Genomic DNA, 24,673 nt, shown 5'->3' with positions numbered 1-24,673 from the left:
TTGTCCTTTTTCCTTCTGTTCCCTTTTTGTTCTGTTTGACACCACAACCCGCGGGCGGTGTCATTGCCCGATGGTTCATAGAGGTGAGACAACACCTGGGTAAGTGCACGCACACACAAGCATGTTTCTCCTTGCCGTTTCAGCTGCAAAATGCTGGAGCAGGCAGAGTTCACGTGCGTCCCCAGGGGACACTCCAGCGCAGGCAGCTGGGCAGTCCTCGGGGCAGCAGGGAGAGGTGGGCTGCGTCTGGCAGTGCACCAGGAGCCCGGTCTGGGTTTGTCACTCCTTGTCACGCAGAGGACTCCGCAGTTGGCTCTGGGGGCCGAATGGGAGGACTCCGAGCAGAAGCTCATGTCCAGGGGTGTCCTTGTTCGTACTTGCTTGTGTGGAGCCTGGAAGGTCCCCTCCCCAAAATAATTTCCCCTGCAGTTGGTCATAAGACTACTTCTTTCCCCTCTTGCCTGCTGTTGAGAGCCTGTAATAATTGCTCTGCAAGGTGCCTATTATCTCTAGCAGCTGCTGGTCCACACGCTCTCGGGTTTGCTCTGTAACCTCCAATCTGAGTCAGTCTTACCGAGCTCCACACTCCTGCGACGAGGGCCAGAACTCAGCAGCACCGAGCATGGGGGGAAACCGCAGCAGGGGGTGGCTCCAGGCGCAGGACCTGTCCCTCCCTCTGAGCAGCTGGGAGCTCTTAACAAGCAAGGTGCTTTTGTGGCTCTCTTCCCCTGATGTGCAGCTCGCTCCACCCTTTCTCTGAGCTCCGCAGGAGCCGGCATCTGTTCTTTCTGCTTTGAAGCTTCCCTCCTCCAGCCGTCCCCCAGGTGTGACCCTCCAGCTGCGTGGCAGAAGGACGACTTCCAAACGGGGAGAGAGCGAAGCGCATCTCGTCGGTGCAGCGTCCCTGGCGCCTGCCTGCGTCAGAGCTGGCTGCCCTGTAAATCCTTCAGGTCTTGTCAAGCAGCAGCAAAGCCTCTCCGCTCGGGTCATAAATTCCTCCTCTTTGCAGCTGTCTGGGAATGAGAACGGCTTTTGCAACCCTCCCCTTCTCCTTCCCATCCTCCGTTCTGTACACACAGATGCACACACAAGTTTTCTCTTCTGTCTGATCTTCGTTGTCACATCTGGGTACCTTTACTCCAGGGGAGGAATTGGACTTACGTGCTGGCACAGCCCAGGATGGGCGCTCTCTATGCCAGCCCTGCTTCTTGGTGCCCAGGCCGAGGGATGGGAGATGGGGAACGTGCTCTGTTGGTTACAGCTTGGGACTTGGTGTCTGGACTTTCTCATTTCTCCTCCAGATCTTGTTCCTGCCCTGCTGTGCATCTTCTCCCCCTTTCTCCAGGCTCTCCTTCCTCATTAGTGATCTCTGACAAAAGCTTGCTCTCCAGACAGGAGATGTTTTGGGAGACCTTTTCCAGCCAAAATCTTGATCCCTTTCCCCTGCCTGTAACCTTGGGGAAACAGAGCTTAATGCTCCAAACTCAGCTCGCTGTGGATGTTGGTAGATCCCTGCCCGGATCCCATTCATGCTGTACCGTCCATGGGGCCGTGCGAGCGCAGACCGACCTCCCTGTCTCTCCCTAGGTGTCCTGCAGCTCCTCCAGTCGAGGACTTCTCGCAAATTCCTGGCGTGTCGCCTCACTCCCGACATGGAAACCAAGCTGCTCTTCATGACCTCACGGGTAATTCCCTCGTGCTCACTGGGGGTCCTGTGCCAGCGCGGGGGAGGAGGGCACTCGTCCCTGCCCGGTCCACGGTGCACCAGTCCTGTTCCCACGCTGGCACTGGGCACCGGGAGGGAGGGCAGAGCTTTACTGGTGTGAGTATTTGTTGCTTCTGGCATCTAATGGCGACAGGAGGAGGAGATGCTGCCCAGCAGGAGCCGATGTAGATGGGCATGAGACATCCCTGGTATTCATTAAAAGGCACAAAACAGCTTTGCAGGGAACATTGCTCCTGGCTGGCCGCTTTCCAAGGCAAGCGCTTTCTCTGAATGGCCGCGATGCGGTGGGTTATCAGCGCTCCGACAACAGCAGCCGTATTCAAGAAAGGCCAGGAGCTGCGCAGTGACAGCACTGGGCTTAACTGTTATCGGTGTTCGCACACCAGGCAGAGCTCGCTTCCCCCTCGCTCTGCCTCCAGCCCAGCCGCTCGCTGGCTGAGGCTGCTCGCAGGGGCTGTGCTGCGCCGCACACGCAGGGCGTGTGGTCCTGTCTGCTCAGCTGGAGACGGGTCCTGCGTGAGAACGCTGCACAATGGCCTTTTTGCTTCCTTGGTCTCTCTGAAGACGCTTCCAGCACGGGGCTGATGGGGAGCAGGGCATGAAACAGAGTTTGCCAAAAGAGGCAGCTTAGAGGATGGCAGACCGTGGTTCTAGCAGCCTTTCCCCGAGCCTCGAGCAAAACCTGCATCTTTCCCTTTCCCTTCAGGTCCGGTTCGGCCAGCAGAAGCGGTACCAGGACTGGTTTCAGCGACAGTACCTGTCCACCCCAGACAGCCAGTCCCTGCGCTGTGACCTCATACGCTACATCTGTGGTGTGGTCCACCCCTCCAACGAAGTGCTCAGCTCCGACATCCTCCCGCGCTGGGCCATCATTGGGTGGCTGCTCACCACCTGCACGGTGAGTTGTGAGGGCCAGACCCGAAAGTGAGTCATGTAATTGCCTGGGATCTCTTCCCTTGCTGGCAAGGGGGTAACCTGCTGATGCTGGAAGCTGCCTGTGAGGTTGGGAATTAGGTATTTGCTGGCTGGGCTGAAGGAGAGAGTTGTAGAGCGGTGGTTAGGACATCAGCCTCTGTTCTGTGCTCTGGATTTTAGTCCTGGCTCTGCTGCGCGTTGGATCCTTTGGGATCTGCTTTCCCAGCATAAACATCACCTCACTTTCAGCTTGTTATGCCCTTTGTTTCTACTTTATGTTTATGGCCCATCCACAAGGCGTGGGGCCTCTCCTGTCCCAGTGGGGAGCGCATGCAACGAGATGCTTCATTACAGCCTCGTTGGCTTCCACTCTCCACTCAGCCTGTCGTCCCTTGTCCCACCCAGGACTGCGATCCGCAGCGCTTGTCAAACAGAGCAGAAGCTGCCGAGGAAGCGGCTGTTGCTGTGCCCATGAACGCGTAGCAGCTAATGCCAAGGGTTATGCAGGACCTGATTATACACGATTCAGGGTTGTAGGCAGGCTGCGCTTTGCAGAGCACGTGGGTTATATCTCCCAGTCTGGGGGCTGCCTTGGCCTCTGCCGCTCTGCATGCTGCCCTGGCTGGAGCTGCTTTCAAAGCAGGCAGGTTTGCTCAAGAATTTCCCACCTTTTCTGAAAACTCACTCCCTCGCAGCAGCAGCGGGTACCCAGGGTGGGTTTCGCCAGCTCTGCCCTATCCTCCTGGTGGGAAGACCATCGCCACCCCCCCACCTCGCAGCAGCAGGGCCCGGCACGTTGGGCGTGCAGAGGGATCAAGTGCTCAGCACTGTATTCACCAGACAATTTGTATTTTTTTTTTTTCTTCTGTAGTCCAACGTTGCTGCTTCAAATGCCAAACTGGCCCTTTTCTATGACTGGCTCTTCTTCAACCCCGAGAAGGACAGCATCATGAATATAGGTACTTCACAGGGAGGCTTTCTCTGAATGGGCAAGGGTCAACGAAGGGGTTAATGCCTTCCAGAGCTGATAGAAGTAGGGGGATCTGGTGGGGAAAGCCCAACAGATTATCTCCAAAGGGCATCAGTTCCCTCCCCTGCCCTGAACTCCTGGGATTTGCTGGCTTGCAGGAGAGCTGCTTTGATGGAGCCACTTTTTAATTGTGGCTTTCCTATCTGCGGTAGGAGCAGGCGTCTTCCTTGAGGTCAGTGGCTGGCCCCAGAGTGTCCCTCCCTGTGAGCAGGCAGGCTGCCTGACTGCAGGGTTGTCCCAGGGCTTGGGGCACGTGAGCAAGGACTGATACAGCTGGGGGTATTGCTGGGAGCTCCTGCCTGCAGGGAAGTTGGTTCTGGCCATTGTTTGAAGCCTACGTGTTATTTAGGAGCTGGATGAGGGAAAGGCTGTGTATGAGCCAAAAGAAGGGGGTTCCCTCTGCGCCCCAGAGGCAGAAGGCTGCGTCTAAAGGAACGGGGGGGCACAGGGAATATGGGCACCTCTGGGGCTCTCAGCACAGGGCTCCCTGCTCTCTCCTTCCAGAGCCTGCCATTCTGGTGATGCATCACTCCATGAAGCCTCACCCTGCCATCACCGCCACGCTGCTGGATTTCATGTGCCGGGTGAGCTGCCCCTCGCTCTCTGGGAAATTACCTGGCTTGCCAAATGAGTTGCATGATGAGGATTGAGAGATGAGAACTGTGAAAGCAACCACTGGGGTCCGTGCAGTCCCTCTGCCACCAGTGGGACAGAGGGACTCCTCAGGAGTGTCAGCAGAGTAGAGGGGAAACAGCCGCGCTCTCATCTGCTTACACCAGCCAGCTGTGCAGAGGTCATGCTCCAAAGAGAGCTGGTCACTCTGTCAGCCTCGGGGGCTTGGTTTAGCCTCCTACGCTTGTCTGTGGTGCAGAGGAGTGGAAGGGTGCTGGCTGGGAGGTCCTCCCTTAGGGATTGCAGCCGGGCCCTTCAGCTGTGCTCTCCTCTGAGCACTCCCCACCACCCATCGCTGGTGCAGCAGCGTGTTGGTGTAGGTCAGTGCTTTTCCTTCTCTGCCAAGACAGAAGCTAGGAGCAGGCAAGTGGTGAGCTGCACAGCCTGCTCTCCGCGGGCCGCCCCTTGCTCTGTGCTGACCGGTCATGAAGGGCAGGAACAGTAATGCAGGCTCAGGCAAGATAGATGTCTTCACTCCCCAGAGAGTTTCCGGTCAAAGGCCCGTTGCCTCTCCATCCCACAGGAAGGGAATTTCATGAATCCCTAGAGCCAGTGATACTGGAGCAGTAAAATAGTGTCATCTCACTGCCCGTTCTTCAGAGCCAAAAAGAAAAAAAAAAAAGCTGTTCCCCCTTCTTTTTTTTTTCTGCATTCCTCAGTGCATCATCTGGTCTGGTCTGCCCTGAGCCTCTCGATTGCGAAATAGCCTGCAGAGTAGCTCAGTATCTGCTGGCAGCCCTTTTAACCTCCCCTCACCTATGCTAAATTAAGGAGGGATTTTCCCCTTGCTTATCTGCCAAGAGCATAGTCAGGCACACTGCTGCGGACGCTCAGCCAAATTATTCACCTCTTAAAACCAGCCACCAGAGGCTTTGCTGTGTCCTCGCGGTCTCTTGATAAATCCAGGGCCGTTCCTGGAGGTTGGAGCGCTGGGCCCGTGTGCCATTCATTAATGGGAACGCCACTGTGGGAAGGTATGTAAGACTTCCCAACTCTGCAAATAAATCCTTCCAGAATGATGAGCATTGGTAGGAAAAAGGCTTTTGATTTGTTGCCTTTAGTACCTAATGAAATGCTTGACCTAGTGTCATCACCTGAAGGCAAACAGAATCTCCCTGCAGCAGGGGACAAGTGAGACCCATCATCTCCCTTCCGAAGGACAGCTGTCCTTGGGCAGGGAGCAGAGCTGGTCGTGCCCCTTGATCCCTGAGGAAGTGGTGCCAAGAGTTGCCGGTTCCAGTAATTTGGTCCCAGGGAGGGCTGATGGTGTTTCTTGGAAGCGGAGTCTTTCCATGGCATGAGCGCTGGAAGAGCTGCGAGTTGCATCACTTTCCTCCCTCACGCCCAGCACGCTTTGTGTGCTCCTGTCCCCGGGCTGCCCGAGTCCAAAAGCAGCTGCTGGCTTCTGGCAGAGGAACTAGGTGGAAGGTTCCTGGGATGACCCAGATTTCAGGGAGGAGTCCTCTTACTCCCTCCAGAAACAAAGGACTGTGTGTGGACAGAGCTGAATGTTTAGGGTGCCCTTCTCATATTCCCCCTACTCCTGCAGCAATCGCTGCTGCTTGGAGCATGGCCTTGGCAAGCCCTAGGGCTTCTCACAGCTCATGAGGCAGCATCTGTGTGTTTTTCTCATCCCTGGGAGATGCACCGGCTGACCCTCCAGGGTAGAAAAGCCAGAGGCACGGGCTGGTCCCCCTTCTGTTCACCGTCCCCGAGATGCTGCACTCAGAGAGCTCTCCTGATGCCTCTCTTGGTCAAGAGTAGCTGCGATGTGGTGCTTGAGTAGAGGGTGACCCAAGAAGCTGACCGACAGCCTTAGCCAGTCCTGGCGGTGTCCTGCCAGCTGACACAGACCCGACGGTAGGCAGAAGGGTTCCTGGCACTAACATGGTCGTTCTCCTGTTTTCAGATCATTCCCAACTTCTACCCCCCACTGGAGGCTCACGTCAGGCAAGGCGTGTTCAACTCTCTCACCCACATTGTGGAGAAGCGAGTCCTTGCGTAAGACAGCCCTGAGTTTTACTACTTCTATACAACTGCTATGCACCAGTTTTCCTGGATCTCACCAGTCTAGTCGAAATGATCTCCAGGTTCTGTAAGAGCTGTGGAAGGCATTTGTATTGTGTATGAACCACGAAAGAAGGCGTAGTTGTGTCTTTATGGTGCTGAGGCTTGTCCTGAGAGCTGTTCCCTGAAGCAAGGGAATGGATGGGTTAAGAAAGCTATAGCCACTCTGCTTCAGACAAATAGAAATGTCCCCAGCCCTTTCTGGTCCCCAGGCTGAATGGAGCAGCCTTGCTCATGGTGCTTCAGCCTGCAGACAGCTCCTGCATCAGCCAAGTTCCCCTCCCAGGAGGTAAGGCGTCTTCTCCCCTTCCCGTGCATCTTCTGATGGCACAGGTCCCATTGGTGGCAAAGTGAGGGAACCCCAGCTGAGCTGCAGGAAGGACGGTGGGACCTCGTAGCTTGTGGTCCATGACGCAAACCAAAGCCCTGACATAAGGGAGGAGATCCCCTTGCATGTCCATTGGGGTGAAGTTACGCAGCAGGGCACCGCATCCCAGCTCTTTCTCATCCCTTTCCCTTCCTACCCCCCAACACAGACATCTGGCCCCTCTCTTTGACAACCCCAAGCTGGACAAAGAGCTACGCGCCATGTTGAGGGAGAAATTCCCGGAGTTCTGCAGTTCGCCCTCGCCCCCCATCGAAGGTAGGGAGCGGGGCGGGTGGCGGAGGGAGGCTGCGGCAGGTGCTGCCTTCCCAGAGATGGGCTTTCCCCGGCTCTCCTGCAGGAATAGCAGCCGTTTGGTGGATCGGACCAGGACTCTGGGGAGAGGAGGGCTCTGGGTGCTCGTATTTATGGGTGGTTGTGGTCTCCCTTCATCTCAGCCCTGCTGTACAGTAAAGATGCACGCTACCCGTTTCTCCCTTCGCTCCATAGGGGCTACTTAGCCTTTCTTCTCTGTAGGCTAATTGATTAACATAATTAGGTTGAACAAAGAGCAAGCATTTCTAACCTGTATTTAACAGGAGAGTGCTGCTGCTTTGCCAGATCTGCCGAAGGACTGTGCCTGTAAGCCTGTCTGGTTTTTCTGTTGCATCAGCTGCTCCGGCTGAAGGGACCCACCTAACCAACAAACCCCGCTGCCCCGAGCCTCTTGGCCTCGCAGAGCTGGCAAAGCTGTTGCTCTGCTTAGGGACGCGGGCTCTGCTGTTGGCCTGGGTGAGGGATGAAGCACGAAGGATGCTGGGCAGCTTAGGTGGAGAACGACCCGGTCCTGGCACACTTGGCACCGGGCAGGGATGGTTACATGGAATCACTGGGAGTGCCCTTCCCCAGCTTGAGTTTTCCAGGGTCCGTCACTTGCCCAGACTCTTTCTTCTCTTTTCAAAGTGCTTTTATCTCCTTGCCGGAGCCTGTTTATCAGTAGAGGTGACTCGTAGGCAGAGCCTGCCCTGCCCCTCGGCTCTGCGAGGAGCCATCATAACCTCACTTTCTGCTCTGACCCCTTTGTGTACGTTCTTGCAGTCAAAATTGAGGAACCCGTTTCCATGGAGATGGACAATCATATGTCAGAAAAGGATGACAGTTGCTATGACAATGCCGAGGCCGCGTTCAGTGATGACGAAGAAGACTTGAACAGCAAAGGTGAGGAGTGCAGTCAGCTGGGCGCCAATGCTCTCAAGTACTTCTGCGTCGCTGCAGTGTGAATAGCTGCTGTTTGCCTCTGCGCCGGACGGTGTTTCCCCGCTGGCTCGCAGGCCCCTTCCCTTCGTGATGGAGGATCCCCAGACAACCATCTGTAAGCACAGTTCCCTCAAAGCCCCTTTCCCACCAGCAGCAGGAATTGCTGCACCCGAGGCAGACCCCTTCTTGAGATCCAGGTTTCCTTCTGCAAGAGAGGGTGTTGAGGCCAATGCTCTGCTGCTTGCCCGTCCCTGACAGCCAGACTCAGTAGATCTGGTACAGATCTGTGCTCAAAGGGAGAGGCTGTTGGGCTTCATCTCCTGCCTGGTTATTCCCTAGAGCTTAGACCCTTCGAACATAGCGCTTTCTCCACCCATGTGTCCTCTCTAGATGTCTGACTAGTCTCAAGCCCCGCTGCGCTGCATGGTTGGGAATCCCTGTGGCAGATGCTGTGCCGGACGGTTTGTTTGGGAACAGGGCGTCTCTGTTCTCAGGCAGCTGCTAATGAGGCTCAGGCCTCTAATTGCACAGCCACACGCTTTTCATTACACTCGCTCCTTCTCGAAGCCATGGGGCTGACAAGCCTGCACAGGGCCAGAATCCCCTCTGCTCGCTCTCTGGAGCTAGAGGCATCTCAGGCTGTTCCTGGTCTTGGTGCTAGGGCTGGTGTGGGCTTCCTGCCATGCTGGAGGGTTACCCCTGCGGTGGGGAGGGGCCACGGGCTCAGGATGGGGGAGAGAATGTGACATTGTGCTGTAGCACTGTCTTCAGTAGTCCTGTCCAGCCCTGCCAGTTGCTTGGGGCTCCTGAGAGAGACACAGGCTCGAAAGCTGTGTGAAGAGAGGAATTTTGCAAAGGGGATCAGCCACCTTGTCCCATCCCTTAGTGGTAGCTTCTTTGCGAGCGCTTCTGCCTTGGCCCTGGTGCTTCTGGACTCTGCTGCAGTTCATTTTTGTGGCCTGGAATGAGCCCGGAGGATGAGGGTGTGGAAAAGCAGTTGGGGTGTCTCAATCCCAGAGTCCTGAATGCAAGCGTTTGTGCCTCGGGTGGAGAGGGACTTGCGAGCTAGCTACGTTTGTTAAGCATGTTGAAGGACAGGCACAGCATCAGGTTTGGAAACTGGACTGAACGGAAACCACAATCCTGGACACCCCCTACGTTGGGATCCCATCCCACCTTCCCGCTCACTGTCATCTGGACACGTCTCTAAAGGGCGAAGGCAAGATCCGAGGCTGGACCGCACACTGGGGGCACGCTGCTTGTCCTGGGGTGGCAACTGCCCCCGCAGCCCCGCACGACTCCCGCTGCTAGGACAGGGATTGCCTCTGGTACTTCTTAGATGTAGCTGCTTGGGAAAATAGACTATTCCACTGTTGCTTTCTTTGTTGCAGGGAAGAAGAGGGAGTTCAGGTTTCATCCGATCAAAGAAACCATTGTGGAGGAGCCTGTTGATATCACACCATTCCTGGACCAGCTGGATGAGTCACTGAAAGATAAAGTCCTGCAGCTGCAGAAGGGAAGGTTGGTATCGTTTAGTTGTGTTACGTTTCGTGTTGACCTCTTCAGGGCAATGACATGCAAGGCCTTTTAGTCCTGTTGTGCAATGGGGCTTGCTCCAGAGTCCTTCTCTCAGAGCTAATGCAATCTTGTGGCTTGTCTCTCTTTAACACGGAGAGGTCCTCCTGCACAGTTTCTGCAGGAAACATCCAGGTGGTTTTGAAAGGTGCTGGGTTAAGAGCCTTGTAATTTGTCCTTGGAGCAGGCTTAGACCAGGACACAACAGCAGTTTGCTGGGGGCAACAGCATTTCTCTGAATCAGTGACAGGAAGGCAGAAGGCTCTGAGTTTCATCCTTCTCCGCTGTTGGATTGAGGAGGGGAGGCTGCCTAGGCCTCTGGGGCTGTTGCTGCCTGGGGGTTTCAGTACCTCTCGGCATGGGCACGTTCCCTGTGGACAGAGATGTACCTTTGTCTGCATGTTCTCTGGACTTCCCCACCTCCACTCTTGATTTTCAGTGACCTTGGAATTAACTCCATCTAAAGAAGGTTAAAAAAAGCTCTTGCTTTGCAGACCTTGTCATAGTAGACTGATTTAATGTAATTTCTGTCTTTATGGCTTTAAGTGCATTTAATCTTACGCTTTTAGTCATTTAATTTGTTTGTCTTGCTGCAGACAACCTCGGGCACTTTTGTAAGTAGGCGCTGCAGCAGTGCAGCGCGTTCTTCCAGGGCTGGGTCTCTGCAGCGCATGCTTCTGAGCCGTGCCTTCCTCTAAGCCTGGCACCAGCACAAAGCAGAGCCTCCCCTACTCTCAGGTCCTGGGGGGCTCCCGAGCAGAGCCAGCTCAGCACAAAGCCCCCTTGTCCCTGCTCTCGGTATCTTCCTATGTAACTTGGATTTCCTCTTGTTTTTGTGCTCCAGCGATACGGAAGCTCAGTGTGAGGTCATGCAGGAAATCGTGGATCAAGTCCTGGAGGTAACTGCACAGACCCGGGGAGCAGAGCTGCTGCCTAACTGTAAAACCAGAGCAGCTCGAGCGGTGTGGGCTGGGCAGCTCCCAGCCGGCACGGCTCTGCCCCGAGAGCTGCGACTGAAGGAGGGACACAGAAGCCTGAGGACACTCAAATCCTAAATGAGTACAAAATGGCACTGTGCAGCTCTATCCGTGGTTGTTAAACACACCCCCAAGCTGCTGCTTGCTGGAAATAGATCCTTCTTAGCAGGGGAAGATCACTCCCTCCATGCTCTGTTTCCTTATACCCAGTGCCTAAATGTCCCTAGTAGTTGCTGTCAGACAGGACGCTGGGTGAGGCGCACTCGCATTTCAACCTTGCGCGGCTGCTATGGCGTCTGCAGAGCTTCTGGGGGCTTCTGCATGTGCCATGCATCTGGGATGCTCCCTTGCTTTTGCCCCTGGGCTTTGTGCTCAGGAGAGGCTGCAGCAAGCCCTGCCCAGGAGAAGAGCTGCGGATGTTTTCCAGGAGCTGAGCGTTCAAGGGAGGTTGCATCCCCTGCCTCTAATCAGCTCCCTTTAGAGTCAAGTGGCCTTTTAGCATGTAAGAGCTGCTTCTCCCCTCTGTGGGAACACTGGGAAAGGGCTTGTCAGGGTGTAAATCCTCGTTGCCAAGTGCCTTCAGTCCCCGTTAGCCCTTTGCAGAGGGGGAGCTGATCTCAGTGAATTACTAGCCATTAGAGGATAAGTGGACCACAGTGACTGTGAAGTGCTTCAGAGCTGGACATCAATTAGGGGCTTGTCTTGCTGATGACCGGCTCCTGGTGCTGCAATATAGCAGCAAAATGGTTCCTGAGCAGCTTGGGGTCCATGCCCCACAGCAGTGACTCTGCTGTGTCCCTTCCAGCCGTACCTGTGCTGGGTAGGCAGGGTTTGAGCTTGTGCTTTCTCCTCTCATTCCTTCCTTTCTCTCTACCAGGAGGACTTCGACTCAGAGCAGTTATCAGTGCTCGCATCCTGCCTCCAGGAGCTATTTAAGGCTCACTTCCGTGGTGAGGTTTTGCCAGAAGAAATCACGGAGGAGTAAGGATCTATTTCTTTTTTTTTTTGTGTCTCATCCTTTCACACTGGGACTTGGGCTTTTCCCAGTAAAATATTCACCATTTTCAGAAGGCTGTGCTGAAGCCAACAGCTTCCCCTGTGAAGCAATCCAGGGTTCACAAGCGGTCAGTGTGGAGCTGGTCGACAGTTATTCAGGGCTCAAAAGAGACCGTCCTCCTCCCCACAAGTGCAGGCAGGACCTGCTACCGCAGGTCCTTGTGTCAGAGCTCAGTTGAGGTGATGCTCCTGTGGCTTCTGACTCTCTGACCAGGGCACACAGTGTCCTAAATACTCCATCTGTCCCTCCTGTACTCGCGCAAACCAGCTCCATACACTTTTCCTCCAGGATTTTGTTGGAACAGGGCTAGGAATCAGAGCTGCTGGGTTCTGTTAGCAGGACTGTTCCTGTCTCCTCATTAGCTAAGGGCTAACCCTTGCTGGCCCGAGGACCACAGCGAGCAAGGTCCAGGGCTTTTTCCCTGCCGCTCCTGGGGAAACACAGAGGGTGGGTGCACACAGACCTCTGACTGTTTGTCCCGCAGGTCTCTGGAGGAGTCGGTGGGGAAGCCTCTCTACCTAATATTTAGGTATGTCTGTTCCAAAATTTTTGAATTTGAATTTTTTGTTTGCTTCCTGAGCACCACCGTGGGCGAACCCTGCGGGTCTAATTCTGCCACGCCCCTGCTTGCCCCAGGGCTGATCCCAGAATCAGAAGAGTTTATTGCTTCGTTCTGCCTGTGTAGTGTTTTGCTTAGTAGAAAGACTTAAAATACAGGAAAATTGCAGCTCATTTGGTCATTTGTGGATGCCTAGGATCCCTGGGTAACTGAAGTTTGCTGGGTCCTGACCCCTTCATTGCTGCATGTCCCGCCGTCCTCTGCACCAGGGGTGGGAGAGGTGGCCCCTGTGTCCAGTCCGGAGAGCGGGTGGCCAGGACTGCCTGGTACTGGGAGCTGGGTTTCCCTGTGAGCTGCCGGTCCTTGTCGTTAGCGGAGAAGCTTGTGCATGGTATCCCGTGTAACATAGCTGTCTCCCTGTCCTGTGCTCCCCAAGGAACCTCTGCCAGATGCAGGAGGATAATAGCGGTTTCTCGCTGCTGCTGGATCTCCTGTCAGAGCTCTATCAGAAGCAGCCAAAGATCGGCTACCACCTCCTGTACTATTTAAAAGCCAGGTAGGCCAGTGGGGATTGCAGGGAAGCGTCCAGGCTTCAACTTGGCTCGCGCTGCCTCCAAGAGACGGCTCATTGTCGCACCGCCACCACCCTGGCCCTCGCTGCGGCACGGCGCTGGCAGGCTTCTCTCTCACTTGGGCACGTCTCCTTCTAGCAAAGCTGCAGCGGGGAAGATGAACCTGTACGAGTCCTTCGCCCAGGCCACGCAGCTGGGGGACCTGCACACGTGTCTGATGATGGACATGAAGGCTTGCCAGGAAGACGATGTACGGCTGCTCTGCTACCTCACCCCCTCCATTTACACAGAGGTAAGGCCCCTGCCAGGCACCCCGAATCCCAGTACAGATGCACAGGGCATCCCCTCACCTTCCTGCGGGCAGGCTTGGGCCTGGGCTGGTTTGCTTCTGAGCTTCAGGCCTGCTACACTGCAGCAGAGAAGCCATAAAGCCTTGAAAAAGTTCTGTCAGGCTGAGCACAACACAGTCTTCATCCACGCCCCAGCCCAGCTTAATGGGGGGTCAGCGTGCTGCTGTCGAGATCGATGTTCCGCTGTCATCCTACCTGCTTACGGCCCCGTTAAAGCCTGATGCGCTCCGTGGATGGCGATTCAGCTCATGCACGTGCTTGGCTCCCAGCACGGTGTTGTCTGCACTCCCTGGTTAAAGAGGTTTTGCTCTCTGCTGCGTTTCTTCTGGAGAGCGGCAGGTGAAGGCTCCGAGCAGACGTGCCAAAGTCTGGGGGAAGCAGTGCTCAGAACGAGTTCTGCTGCTTGCCCTGAACCCTCGGGTTTAATGAAAGGTTTTATTGCTTTCAACACTTGGTGCTGAGGTGGAGCCAGCTGGACTTAGCGGAGAGCACATTTGGAACGGGGAGCCAGGCATCTGCACCAGATAGGTCACAGCTCGGTCCCAATTCACGCAGCCTGCCTGGGTCTTGGACAGAGCTGCTCTTACCTTCCTGCTGAAGGGATGCTGTCGAGCTCTCTCGCAGCCCTGTGCAGGCTGCAGCCTTTTATTTGACATGGTTGCAGGGTGGAAGCTGCTTCCAAAAAGTATCCAGCGATCGCCCGGCTTCAGGGGGCGGTGCTGCGGGTCGGAGAGAGGGAGGGTAACATCGCTCACTCTGAATAGATGGAGGGGTCACAGTTCTGTGTGTACTTTCTCATTCCCTGGGAGGAATGAGCTGGCCCCGCTCCTCCCTCCTTTCTGGCTGGTTCAGCAGGAACATCTGCTGGGCGTTGAGGCCGTCCAGCCCCATTCCTCACGAGCGCTTCCCGGGGGCTTCCGTGGGGAAAGGGGCACAGCAACAGCCTGGGGAGGGGAGAAAAACCTGCACAAGAGTAGGCACCATACCACGCAGCAGCATGGTGCATGCTCAGGGCGGGGATCCTGGCATAGAGCAGCAGTTGACTTTGGGTTTAACAGCCTCCCCCCGATACAGGGGGTCAGACTGTTGCTGCCCCCGTGGGCGTAGTGACCAGCTCAAGTCAGGCAGAACGTCCCGAGAGCAGACTGTCTGGACAGCCAGATCCGAACCGTGCAGCCATAGCTTGCTGCTGCCAATTTTTCTGGCCTTTTGCCCCGTGTGTTGATTTGTTTAAATTTTTTTTTTATTTCCCTGCAGTGCTGCGTAATGCACGAGGCCCTGGAATAGCGAGCAAAGCTAGCAAGGATAGGGAAAAATGGGGAATTTTAACCACTCTGGTCTGGCTGACTTCTGCCACCTGCAATTGAAGCAGCCTCGCTCCTCGCGCAGCTCCGCTCGGTCCAGATGGTTGGTGTCAGCTGCATCTCACAGATGTGCTGGGCACTCGCTCGCAGCAGCCTGCCGGCGCGCTGCCTTGCAGCCCTTGGCCCGCTCGAGCGGTGAATGAACCTGCCTGCTCCAGGCTGCGCACAGAAAACAGCCTGTCAACCCTCCTGCGCTTTCTTGGCTCCTTTTCCCACTCAGCCACTTCCCCCGTTGTGTTTAGGAAGTGGTGCTGGTTCTGGTCCAGCCCTCGGTGAGCCGCAGAGGGTCAGGCAGGGCGATGCTGCCCCTTGCAAGGAGGAACGCGTGCGTCTGTCTGAGTCTGAACCGAGGAGGAGTTTAGCCTCAGCGATGGGGATAGGAGCTTTTGACTGGCCTCTCCCTCGTGGTCCTTTCCTGAGCCCTGCCTTGCTTTTGTACTCTTCCAGTTCCCAGACGAGACCCTGCGAAGTGGCGAGCTGCTGAACATGATTGTAGCTGTCATAGACTCATTCCAGGTAAGGAGGGGACCGGTGTCCAGGGTGGGAAGCAGCACCTTTCTGAAGTGGCAGCGCTTGTCTCCTCCGCTCACGGGAGGTTTAAACCTGAAACGGCCCATCCGCGGGGGACGCAGGGTAGCGCTCTGCTTGTTTAGTCCTCCTTGCCCCAATTCTTGAGTGAGGCTTTGTGAAGAGGAGCCCCAAAACCTCCAGGTATCTCTTTCCCTTGAGGAGCTGTCATGTGCGACGTCAGAAGGCTGAATCCAAGCTGCTTCTTTCAAGGGATCTCCCTGGCTGCCGAGCTGTAGCAGGCACGCCAAGAGAGATTTGCCTAGGTTTGCTCTGATCCTTCTTGAGTTGCAGGCGTTGGCGAAAAGCACCGCCACGGCCAGTGCTGCTGCGGGCAATCAATAATGATAATTACCAATAATAAGCCTCTTGGCAGGGAGATGCTTAGTCCTGCTGGGGAGATGCAGAGCTATGGGCAGTGTCACAGCGGGCACGTGTGCGGGAGGGCGCAGGAAAGGTGCAGGCAGCACGTCCCCTGCTGCCTGCGGGCTGGCAGGGCTGAGATCGCGCCCAGCTCTTCCCGTCCTGGTGGGAGATCCGCTGCAGGCTTAGCAGGCTAACGAGCGGAAGGCCAAGCCCTCGTTAGACCCTCCTGGAAGGAACCTTTCCCCGTGGTCACGCTGAGTTGCCATGAGCAACCCAAAAATAGTCACGGCGAAAGCTGGGGGCGGGGAGGTGGGCACGGGCAAGAATGCTGTACTGCGTGTTTCTGCTGTCTAGGCTCGTCTGGAGCGTGATCTGCTGATAACCCTTTAACTCGCCCTATTTATACACCATTCCTGGCCAGTCGTGCTTTTCCCAGCTGCGCAGGGGCCAGAACGCCTCGCCAGCAAGTTTTGCTTGGCAGGCTGGAGCCGAAGTTGGGTACAGGAAAGGTTTAAGTCATGATGCCCTGACCCCCCCAGCTCAGCCCTGCTCTTACTCCTCTGCTCCTGGGCTCTGCCCCATGCTGAAATGCAAAGGTTTTGTTTTTCCCAGCAGAGGCCCGTAGCGTTTCCTCTCCCCTCCCTTCTCCAATTCCTTCGTTCCTTCCTGTTATTCTTCATCTGTTTCCCCACGATGCTCTGGCTGCGTGGCCCCCGTGCCCAGCCCACGTGGGGTCTGCCAGCAGAGCCGTGGGGCAAAGCCCGGGCAGCTCAGCCTGTCCTTAGGCTCCGCGTGCCTCCAGCACCCTACGCCCGAGCAGGCAGGACCCAGAGGCTGAGGAGCAGGGAGGAAGGTAGACAAGAGCCAAGATGCGCTCTGTAGCAGAGCCTGTCAGCACAGGAGTGGGGAGTGGTGCTCCCCAGCTCCCGTCCCTGCTCCGCTGCAGCCCGGGCAGGCTCCCGGTGCGTCCCGTCCCCCTGCCTCTGCTTCCACCTCTCCCAGGGATGAAGGGGGTGAGTTACTGCAGGAAGCACCACGCGTCTGGGTAGTGTCAGCTCCTGTCCTGCAGACCAGGGATGCTCCAGGGCCCCGAGCAGAGAGGTCTGGGGTTGTCGGAGCTTTCCCAGCAGGCTGCCGAGCCCTCCCCACTGCCAGCCCCCGAGTGGGCTTTGTGCATCCTTCGCAAAAGCCCAGGTCTGAGAGCGCCCTGGAGCACAAGGAGCAGGTCCCCGGTGCTTGTGCAGCAGCTGAGCCGGTCTGTCTGGGCCCGGAAGCCGAGCTCTCCGAACAGGGCGACACCATTCCACCCGCCCTGGCCCAGCCTGCAGGGATCTGCTGTCTGTCCTGCGTGACACTTGCTCCCCAGCCTGGGTGTTGATGTGTGAAACCATTAACCTCTCATTACTTCTTCGCCTCTGCCGGTCCCTCGCAACAGCTGCCTCTCCCTGGAGCTGCTTAACCCAGCTCTGATTTATGAGCCACCTGCAGCCCACGGGGTTTCTGGGACTCCCCGCTGGATCCCTGCTCTTGCGGAGATGGCTGATGTTGGCAGAGCGGCAGCTTCCCTGCTTGCTCTCTGGACCTGCCCAGTGGTCCCTTGCATAACAGGGCTTCTGCAGAGCCCGGGCATCCCGATAACCCTGTTTTCTCTGCCGCCCAGTTGCAGGAGCTGGTGTGCCACGTGATGATGGGGAACCTTGTCATGTTTCGGAAAGACTCGGTGCTGAACATCCTGAGTGAGTAGCACTTCTGTAGGCACAAGCACATCTCGGAGAGGGCGGGGGTGAAAGCGGAGTGGTTCCTGGGCACCCCCAAGCCTTCCTGCCCTTTGGGCCCCTGTTTTGCAGAGAGACCCCAAGTCCCTGAAAAGGAGAAGGCTGCAGCCTTCGCCACAGCTTTGCCCTTTCTGATTGGGAGGGCTGTAGTCTGTGGCCGCGCCGCCATAGGAAGAGCCCTGCAGAAGCTGGCTGCTCGCGCAGCGTCCTAGAGAGGCTCTTGGGCTGACCGTGTTATGCCAAGGTCTGGATTTCCTCATGGTATTATTGCCGCTGCTTAAAGGATCACTGCCCTAAACCGGATTGTTCGATTTAGCGGTGTGATCCAAGCTGTGCGCTCTAATGGGTTTTACCGGGCTGGCTGTATGACGGCTTGGGAGCCCTGCCTCTTCACAGTGCTAGGTAAAGTGTAACCCAGGGCTGTGCACGTCCACAGCCTGCCCAGGCAGAGAAGAAAAAAAAATGAGAGAGAGGAAAGTCCCGAAATCTCCCCCAGCTCTGCAGCCTCGCCACATGGTCCCAGCTGCTGCGTCTCCAGGGATGTGAACTTGTCCTGGTGCAAACCCGTGGCTAGTGCTGCGCAGTCGGCTGTTCCCTGCTGTGCTGATACGGCGGTGCTGGAGGCCGGGCCTTTCTGGGGATGGCCGTAACCCCTTCTCCCAGTGCAGCAGGGGTGAGGGCAGCCGGGAGGTGATGGCAAAAGGGTGGTCAGAAAGGCTGGAATCAGGATTTCCCTTCCTTTTCTGTTGGCTGTGACACCCCAAGAGCAAAAAGGCCCTCGCTGCTGTTTAGTCTGGCCCTTGGACCACCCTGAACTAACAGAATAAGCCTCCCAGGTGGACACGCGGCCCTTTGCCAGGACCACGGTCCCCTTAGCCACCGTGTAGGAAAAGGCTGGTGCCCTGATCTCTCCCTTGCGGCATTCCTCACCTTTCCCCCCAGCTTCACCAGCGGGTGACCCAGTTCCTCTTGTAGCTTTTTAATTGGACTTCGGCTCACATCTCTGCAAGCCGCTGACTGTTGTACAGTGGAAAAGCCCTTTCCATCTCCAGCCAATGCTGTGTTTTGCCCGTGTGTGCCCCGGGGCTCCTGCCCAGCAGTCGGAGCCGACTGTGCCTGCAGCCCTCTGAGCCACAGTGGTTTTGGGCAGAGCCAGCGTGGAAAGCTCAGTGCACAGGGGCCAGCAAGCGTTTCCGGAGCGCAGCCCCATCGCCCTGATCCGATGGCTGCCTAGATCCAGCTTTGGTGTTACACAAGCTGCAAGCAGCGGTCTAAGCCCATTAATTAAATAGCCTCGTTAATTCTCTTCCTCTGAGCCCTGAGCAGCTGCTTTAGTGACTTTGCAGCTCTGCCACCCGTGCCGCAGCTGGCAGAGTCTGCCCCGGTGCCACCTGCCAGGTCCCGGAGCCCCTGCTCTGCCTCGGCCCGCGCAGGGCTGCCCGTGCTGCTCACGCAGCTGCCCTGGCACAGTGCGAACTGGCACACACAGCAGGGTTTCAGGTGCTCTGCCCTTCTCCGGTGCCCTGCTCTGGGCTGGAGGGGTGGGTGTAACTCCAGGCGGGAGCAGCGCTGTCCCTGGGCACAGCTGGACCTGGCAGAGGGGCTGTGGCAGCGCTGTCTGCCGTCCTCCGGGCGCCGTGCAGGCTCCCCTCACCGTCCTGTGCTTCCCCCTAGTTCAAAGCCTGGACTGGGAGACCTTTGAGCAGTACTGCACCTGGCAGCTCTTCCTCGCACACAGCATTCCTCTGGAGACCATCATCCCGATCCTGCAGCACCTCAAATACAAAGGTGAGCTGCCCCCTTCATTGGAGAGGCACGGCGCTGGGCTGCGGCAGCCATGAGCTCCTGTGCTGAGGATGTCCTTTCCTTTGCAGAGCACCCCGAGGCGTTATCCTGCCTGCTGCTGCAGCTGAGGCGAGAGAAGTAAGTGCTGCCGAGCGCAGGGCACAGGGCTGCGCGATGCTCCGCAGAGTGTCCTGTGGCCGCAGGCTTGTGGGGCTTCTGCCGCCACGCTGCGGCTGGTGGCTTTCTTGAGCACCATTGGCATGGCAGGGACTAGGGGATGCCACCCGCTCCGGCTTGAGCTGCTTGAGAAGCGAAGCGTGGGGAAAACCCCTCTTGCTGGCGCTCCCCAGCTCGCTCTGGGTGCCAGTCCTGTCCTGGAGCCCCTGGGGACAGAGTAGGGTGGGCACATGTGATGAGACCCCAGCCCTAGCACCCTTCCCAAAGGCAGCAGCTCCCTGCCGTGCCTCGGCTTTGGGAGCACCGTTTGCCGAGTGCCAGCTCGCTCAGCCCGAGTGCCGCTGGGCTGTTTGTCTTTCACCTTGCACATCCCGGAGCCCATTACTTAATGGCGAGCAGGCTGTCACCTGCCTCCCGCGGGGCGCAGTATTAGAGCTGCCTTGGCATTGATCTATGCTGTGTCTGCCTGCTCGGGTGGATTGGCCACATCCCGCCGCTCTGAGTGAAGAGCACTTTATTTGTTTTCATTAATGCAGTGCACGAGGCTGGCTAATCTAATCCCAGCTCTAAATTGCGCTAGAGAAAAGCCCGTGATGACGGAGAGCGCAGGGGCGAGCTCGGGCTGCGAGCGTGCAGCAGGGCTTTTCCCATGGTGGGGACGGAGCGGGGCTGGCACGACCAGGTGATGCTGGGTGTGCAGGGAGCTTGGTGGCAGCGGGTCCCCGGGAGGATTGCTTGCCAGCGATCTCGGGGACGCAGAGGAGTCTGAACACTGCCCATCATCCCCTGAGCGTGGGAGCCAATGCTGCTGGGGCTGCCGAAGAGCATGCGGGTCCCACGTGGTGTTTGGGGAAGCTTGGTCCCATCCGAGCTCTGCCTGGGCTCCTGTGCCGGGTCCCTCACGGCACGGCAGCTCCACGGACTTGTAATGTCCAGGTCTGGAGCCTCCCATCAGGCTCAAGCGGGCGGCAGTGGCTGCAGGGGGGGCCTTCAGCTGACCGGGGTACAAACCGCTCATCTTTCCTCCTCATGTGCCCTTCCCCGTTTGCCGCAGGCCCAGCGAGGAGATGGTGAAGATGGTGCTGAGCCGGCCCTGCCACCCCGACGACCAGTTCACCACGAGCATCCTGCGGCACTGGTGCATCAAACACGACGACCTCCTGGCCGAGCACATCAAGTCGCTGCTGATCAAGAACAACAGCCTCCCACGAAAACGCCAAAGGTGAGGGGCCAGGGCAGGCGCAGCATCTTCCCTCTGCTTCCCCTGGGGCCGCCCTGCCACCGGGATCCGAGTGACAGACTCTGCCTTGTGCCCCACTCCGTGCACCGGCCAGGCAGCCGAGACGCCGCGTGCCGTCGGCGCAGCGCGGGCATGCCAGCCCGTCCTGCCGGTTACGCCATCATCTCCTCGAGGCCGGGGCGGTGCCGCTGCCCACCCACGCGCTGACACGCAGCCAGAGCCCCGAGCGAGCGTCTCTGCTCCAGAGCTGTGCGGGAGGCTGCTCTTTGATCTCGCCTGTGCTGACATCCAGCCAGCAGGACCCTTTTATGCCCAGCCCATTACCCAAGCTGTGTGGGGAAGCGCTTTCAGCCGCTTTGGTGAGCAGTGCCGAGCCTTGGTGCTCCCCGGCTGCGGCGCCGGCCAGGCAGGCCCCTCCGCTCAGCCCCGCCGTGCCCGCCTGCGCACAGCTGGATGTTTCCAGAGCATCTTTTGGTGCAAACAGTCGTCCAGACGTGGTTCAATTCATCTCTTGCTGGGACGCTGCTGCCTCTGGGGTGGATGGGGTCAGGGTCCGTCAGCGCAGTGGGACTGAAGGACGCAGCTGGGCCGAGCTGTAGCCTGCGGAGGTGAAATCCCAGCTCCGCAGCGCAAGGTTCCTCGTCTCCTGCCTTTGAAGGAGGAGGGCTTGTTCCTGCCGCCCTGCACGGGCAGAGCTCTGGGTGCTGGAGGAGGCGGCTGGACCTCACCGCCGCGGGCTGTGGGAGAGGAAAGGAGCAGCAGCACGGGATGCTGCAGCTGGTCCTGCACCGCTGTGCTGGCTGCTGTGCCGGCTCCTGGGCAGAGTGGCATGTGGGACACCTCACCCCAACCCCAGGATGTCCCTCGGCAGGGAGGCAGGAGCTCTCCAGGCCATTTCCCAGCCTTTTATCCAACCTCAAAGACCAACATCAGGCTGCAAGGCAGCCTCTGCCCATGGCCCTGTCCCGCTGCCTGCTCTGTGCCGGGTCACGGCAGCGCAAGTATGACCAGCCCCACCGGCAGCCCCTCGGTGCCAGGGTCTGGGTTGGGGGAGAGGAGGGTGGTCTCCTCCGGCAGCCCCCAGCCCGCTGCACCGGGCTGACGGGGTCCTCTGCGGCCCCTTCCCGGCTGGGTGCCTGCAGCCCTTTCCTGGAGTAGGAAGGACATCTAGTGTCCTGGGAAAGCAGAGCAGCACCGCGCTCCCACCGCAGCGAGGGCTGCGTGTCCCCAAGGACCCCCACCCGGCACCCAGGGAGCCGGTGGCACCACCACGGCATGGAGCTGGGTGATGGCCAGTGGGTTGGACGGGGCCTTGCCGGGAGGTTCGCCATCGCCGGGATCTTGCTGGTGCTCCCGGCACCCCGTGTGCAGGTCACACACCGGCACTGGGAGAGTGGCCAGTCCCGCTGGCGTCTCGGCCATCTCTGGGTGCCCCCCACTCTCCGAAGAGGCTGCCGGGGAAGTCTGCGCCTTCATCTGTTCCTCCGTGTTAATTAATGGCCTTTCACAGTTGAACAACGCAGCTATTTTCACCCTGTTTCTGTTCCGGGATCCGAGCCGTATCCAGATCTAATCCCTGCTAATTAACGGATGGCCAGCTGAGGCAGTGCCCCGGCTGCTGGCACCGCGCACCGTCCTGCGGCCGAGACTCAGCACGGGGCGCTCAGTGCCCCCCAGAGCCACCGGTGATGGAGGTGGCCAACACCCTGAGCAGGATTTACCCCCTTAATCCCTGGGCTGGAGCCGTGGACGCAGACCAGCCCCACGGGACCCTGCCGGAGCCGGAAAATGGATCCTATGCTGCTCCCCATCCCCGTGCCCGCCTTGCTCCAGTCTCTGGGTGCTGGGGGCGGCGTGGATGGCAGGGTTATCTGTGCCCCACATCTGCTTGGGGGTTTGGGGGTGCTGCTGCAGGGCTGTGGCGCTCAGACCCCCCCCCAGGCGAGGGGCTCCTGCAGAGCCTTTTTTTGGGGGACACGCTAGGGGCAGCTGGGGGGCGGGCAGGAGCGGGGTGCACGCTAACGGGTGCTGCTTCTTTGCCCTCAGCCTGCGCAGCTCCAGCAGCAAACTGGCCCAGCTCACCCTGGAGCAGATCCTGGAGCACCTGGACAACCTCCGCCTCAACCTGACCAACACCAAACAGAACTGTAGGTACCGCCGCGCAACCGGGACAGGCCCCGGGGCTGCAGCCGCTGCCCGTCTCCATCGCCGTGAGGTGCCCCGGGGCGCACGTAGGAACTGGGATGCTCTGGGATACCGGGAGCCCCTTGCAAAGCTGCCTGCGTCCAAAACCCTGGATGGGTGGGGGGGTTCCCCTGCCTGGGGGCACCCGCCGTCGGGTCTCTGACTCCCATTTCTGCTGGTTCCTCGACAGTTTTCAGCCAAACCCCGATCCTGCAGGCGCTGCAGCATGTCCAGGCCAGCTGCGACGAAGCCCACAAGATGAAGTGAGTCGGTCCTTCCCTGCCCAGCACCGGGTGGCCTCGGGACCGCGGGGGTGGGTGCCCCAACAGCGCCTGACCCCCCACCAACCCCCTGGCTTCCTTCCAGGTTCAGCGACCTCTTCTCCCTGGCAGAGGAGTATGAAGACTCCTCCACCAAACCCCCCAAGAGCCGCCGAAAAGCCACCCTCTCCAGCCCCCGCAGCCGCAAGAACGCAGCCCAGCCGGCCAACAACGAGGAGGAGTCGGCTTCCAGCAGCGCCTCGGTAAGCGTCCCCCGTCCCCGCCGTGTCCCCGCAGCCCCTCGGCCGCATCCCCACCTCGAGGAGGCGCAGGCAGGAGCGGGGTGTCCCCCACCGCGGCGGCAGTGACCCCCACTTCCCCCTCTCCCGGCACAGGAGGAAGAAGACACCAAGCCCAAACCCGCCAAACGGAAAAGAAAAGGCTCCTCCGCCGTGGGCTCGGACAGTGACTGAGGCCTCTGCCCTCTCCCCCAGCCGCCCTCGGGTCCCCGTGGTGCCCGGTGGCCCTGCCACGCTCGGACAAAAGCCATTGCCAGGACGGGAAGGAGAGCACGCGTCTCCTCCGGGAGCCCGCGGGGACGGGGCCACCCCGGCTCCCGCTGCGGGCGCTGTGCTTGCACCCCAACCCTCCCCACTTGACTTTTTAGCTCCTTTTTACCAGCGGCCCGGGAGGGGTCGGAGCGTGCGACACCCCCAGGACCTGGCTCCAGCCCCTGCCCGCTCCAGGGGCAGCGTGGATGGGGGTCCCCGAGAGGGGCCATGGCACCCTACGTCGGGGAGGGGAAGGGGGGACTTGGGGGGGAGGGAAGGATATCACACGTCCCCTATTTTCATATAAGAAATGTAAATAAACAGTGCGAACTGGCTTGCTGCTCCGGGATGCTTTGGGGAGGGGTGAACTCGTGTCCCCCCCCGCGGGGGCGAGGGGACACCGAACCCTCCAGGGCCGCGTCTCCCCGGGGAGCTGCTGCGGCGCAGGGGGGGTGCGCCGGCACCCATGGGGCACAGCACCCATGGGGCACCGGCTTCGCTTCGGTTCACTTCGGCAGAGCCGGCCCGCGCTGGCACTCGTCGCCCGCGTGAGAAGGGGACGACGCTCTCCCCTGTCACCCCCAGAGCAAGTAGCGTTTTTAAGTGTTTTTAAAAAAACAACAATAAAAAACCTCTCAAACGTTTTGTACAAACCGCCACCTCTTTGTGCCGCGTCTCGGGGAGGGGCCCAGGGACGGTGTCCCCCCCCGCGCTGCCAGCACCCCCAGAGCCGGAGGGGGAACGTGGGACAAGGCCAGGAGCATGACGGCGAGGCCACCACGGCAAGGGGGGGTACGGGGATGTGGGGGGGGGGACAGGGACATGATGGGGGGGGGACAGGGGTGAAACAGGGAGTTTCACCTGGTGAGGGGGGACGGGGCTGGGGATGCAAGGGGGGGGGCTGTGGTGACATTATGGTTTGGGGACGTTATGGGGAGAGGGGTCTGGGGGGGGTGGGACGGGGACTGATGGAGGGGAGAGGGATGGAATGGGGGGGGGCTGCGGTGAGGACAATGGGGACAGGAGGGGAGAGCCCGTGGGGAGGGGGACAGGGCTGGGGATGAAATGGGGGGGCCATAGCGGGGACAATGGGGACGTGATAGGAGGGTCCGTGGTGAGGGGGGCTGCAGCCGGGGGGGGGGGGGGCAGGGACATGATGGAGGGGATGGGGATGTGATGAGAGGGGTGGGGGGGGCACAGGGCTGGGAGTGGGGTCTTGGGGGGGGGGAGAGGGACGTGATGGAGGGGATGGGGGTGGAATGGGGGGGCTGTAGCAGGGACTA

The 24,673-nt window shown here is 58.8% G+C and overlaps 1 protein-coding gene across 1 annotated transcript in view; it reads left to right on the top strand.

Moving 5' to 3' along the window:
• The window catches only part of INTS3 (integrator complex subunit 3), a 42,416-nt gene extending 19,010 nt beyond the window's left edge, over window positions 1–23,406 (top strand). The window contains exons 9-31 of the mRNA XM_059832187.1: window positions 1,588–1,685; window positions 2,433–2,624; window positions 3,513–3,600; window positions 4,176–4,255; window positions 6,253–6,344; window positions 6,947–7,053; window positions 7,873–7,992; window positions 9,423–9,552; window positions 10,451–10,505; window positions 11,461–11,564; window positions 12,125–12,169; window positions 12,636–12,755; window positions 12,910–13,063; window positions 14,933–15,001; window positions 17,079–17,154; window positions 18,868–18,981; window positions 19,068–19,116; window positions 20,210–20,377; window positions 22,442–22,546; window positions 22,611–22,636; window positions 22,713–22,842; window positions 22,946–23,102; window positions 23,235–23,406. Coding sequence (XP_059688170.1) covers window positions 1,588–1,685; window positions 2,433–2,624; window positions 3,513–3,600; window positions 4,176–4,255; window positions 6,253–6,344; window positions 6,947–7,053; window positions 7,873–7,992; window positions 9,423–9,552; window positions 10,451–10,505; window positions 11,461–11,564; window positions 12,125–12,169; window positions 12,636–12,755; window positions 12,910–13,063; window positions 14,933–15,001; window positions 17,079–17,154; window positions 18,868–18,981; window positions 19,068–19,116; window positions 20,210–20,377; window positions 22,442–22,546; window positions 22,611–22,636; window positions 22,713–22,842; window positions 22,946–23,102; window positions 23,235–23,312 — 2,357 coding nt within the window. The 3' untranslated portion in view covers window positions 23,313–23,406. The remainder of the gene's footprint in view (window positions 1–1,587; window positions 1,686–2,432; window positions 2,625–3,512; window positions 3,601–4,175; window positions 4,256–6,252; window positions 6,345–6,946; window positions 7,054–7,872; window positions 7,993–9,422; window positions 9,553–10,450; window positions 10,506–11,460; window positions 11,565–12,124; window positions 12,170–12,635; window positions 12,756–12,909; window positions 13,064–14,932; window positions 15,002–17,078; window positions 17,155–18,867; window positions 18,982–19,067; window positions 19,117–20,209; window positions 20,378–22,441; window positions 22,547–22,610; window positions 22,637–22,712; window positions 22,843–22,945; window positions 23,103–23,234) is intronic.
• The last annotated feature ends 1,267 nt before the right edge of the window (window positions 23,407–24,673 follow it).

This window comes from Gavia stellata, chromosome 33 (genome assembly GCF_030936135.1).
Source record: "Gavia stellata isolate bGavSte3 chromosome 33, bGavSte3.hap2, whole genome shotgun sequence".
NCBI lineage: Eukaryota > Metazoa > Chordata > Aves > Gaviiformes > Gaviidae > Gavia > Gavia stellata.
Note: the sequence above shows the minus strand (reverse complement) of the source record. Positions and strands in the feature narration are given on the sequence as shown.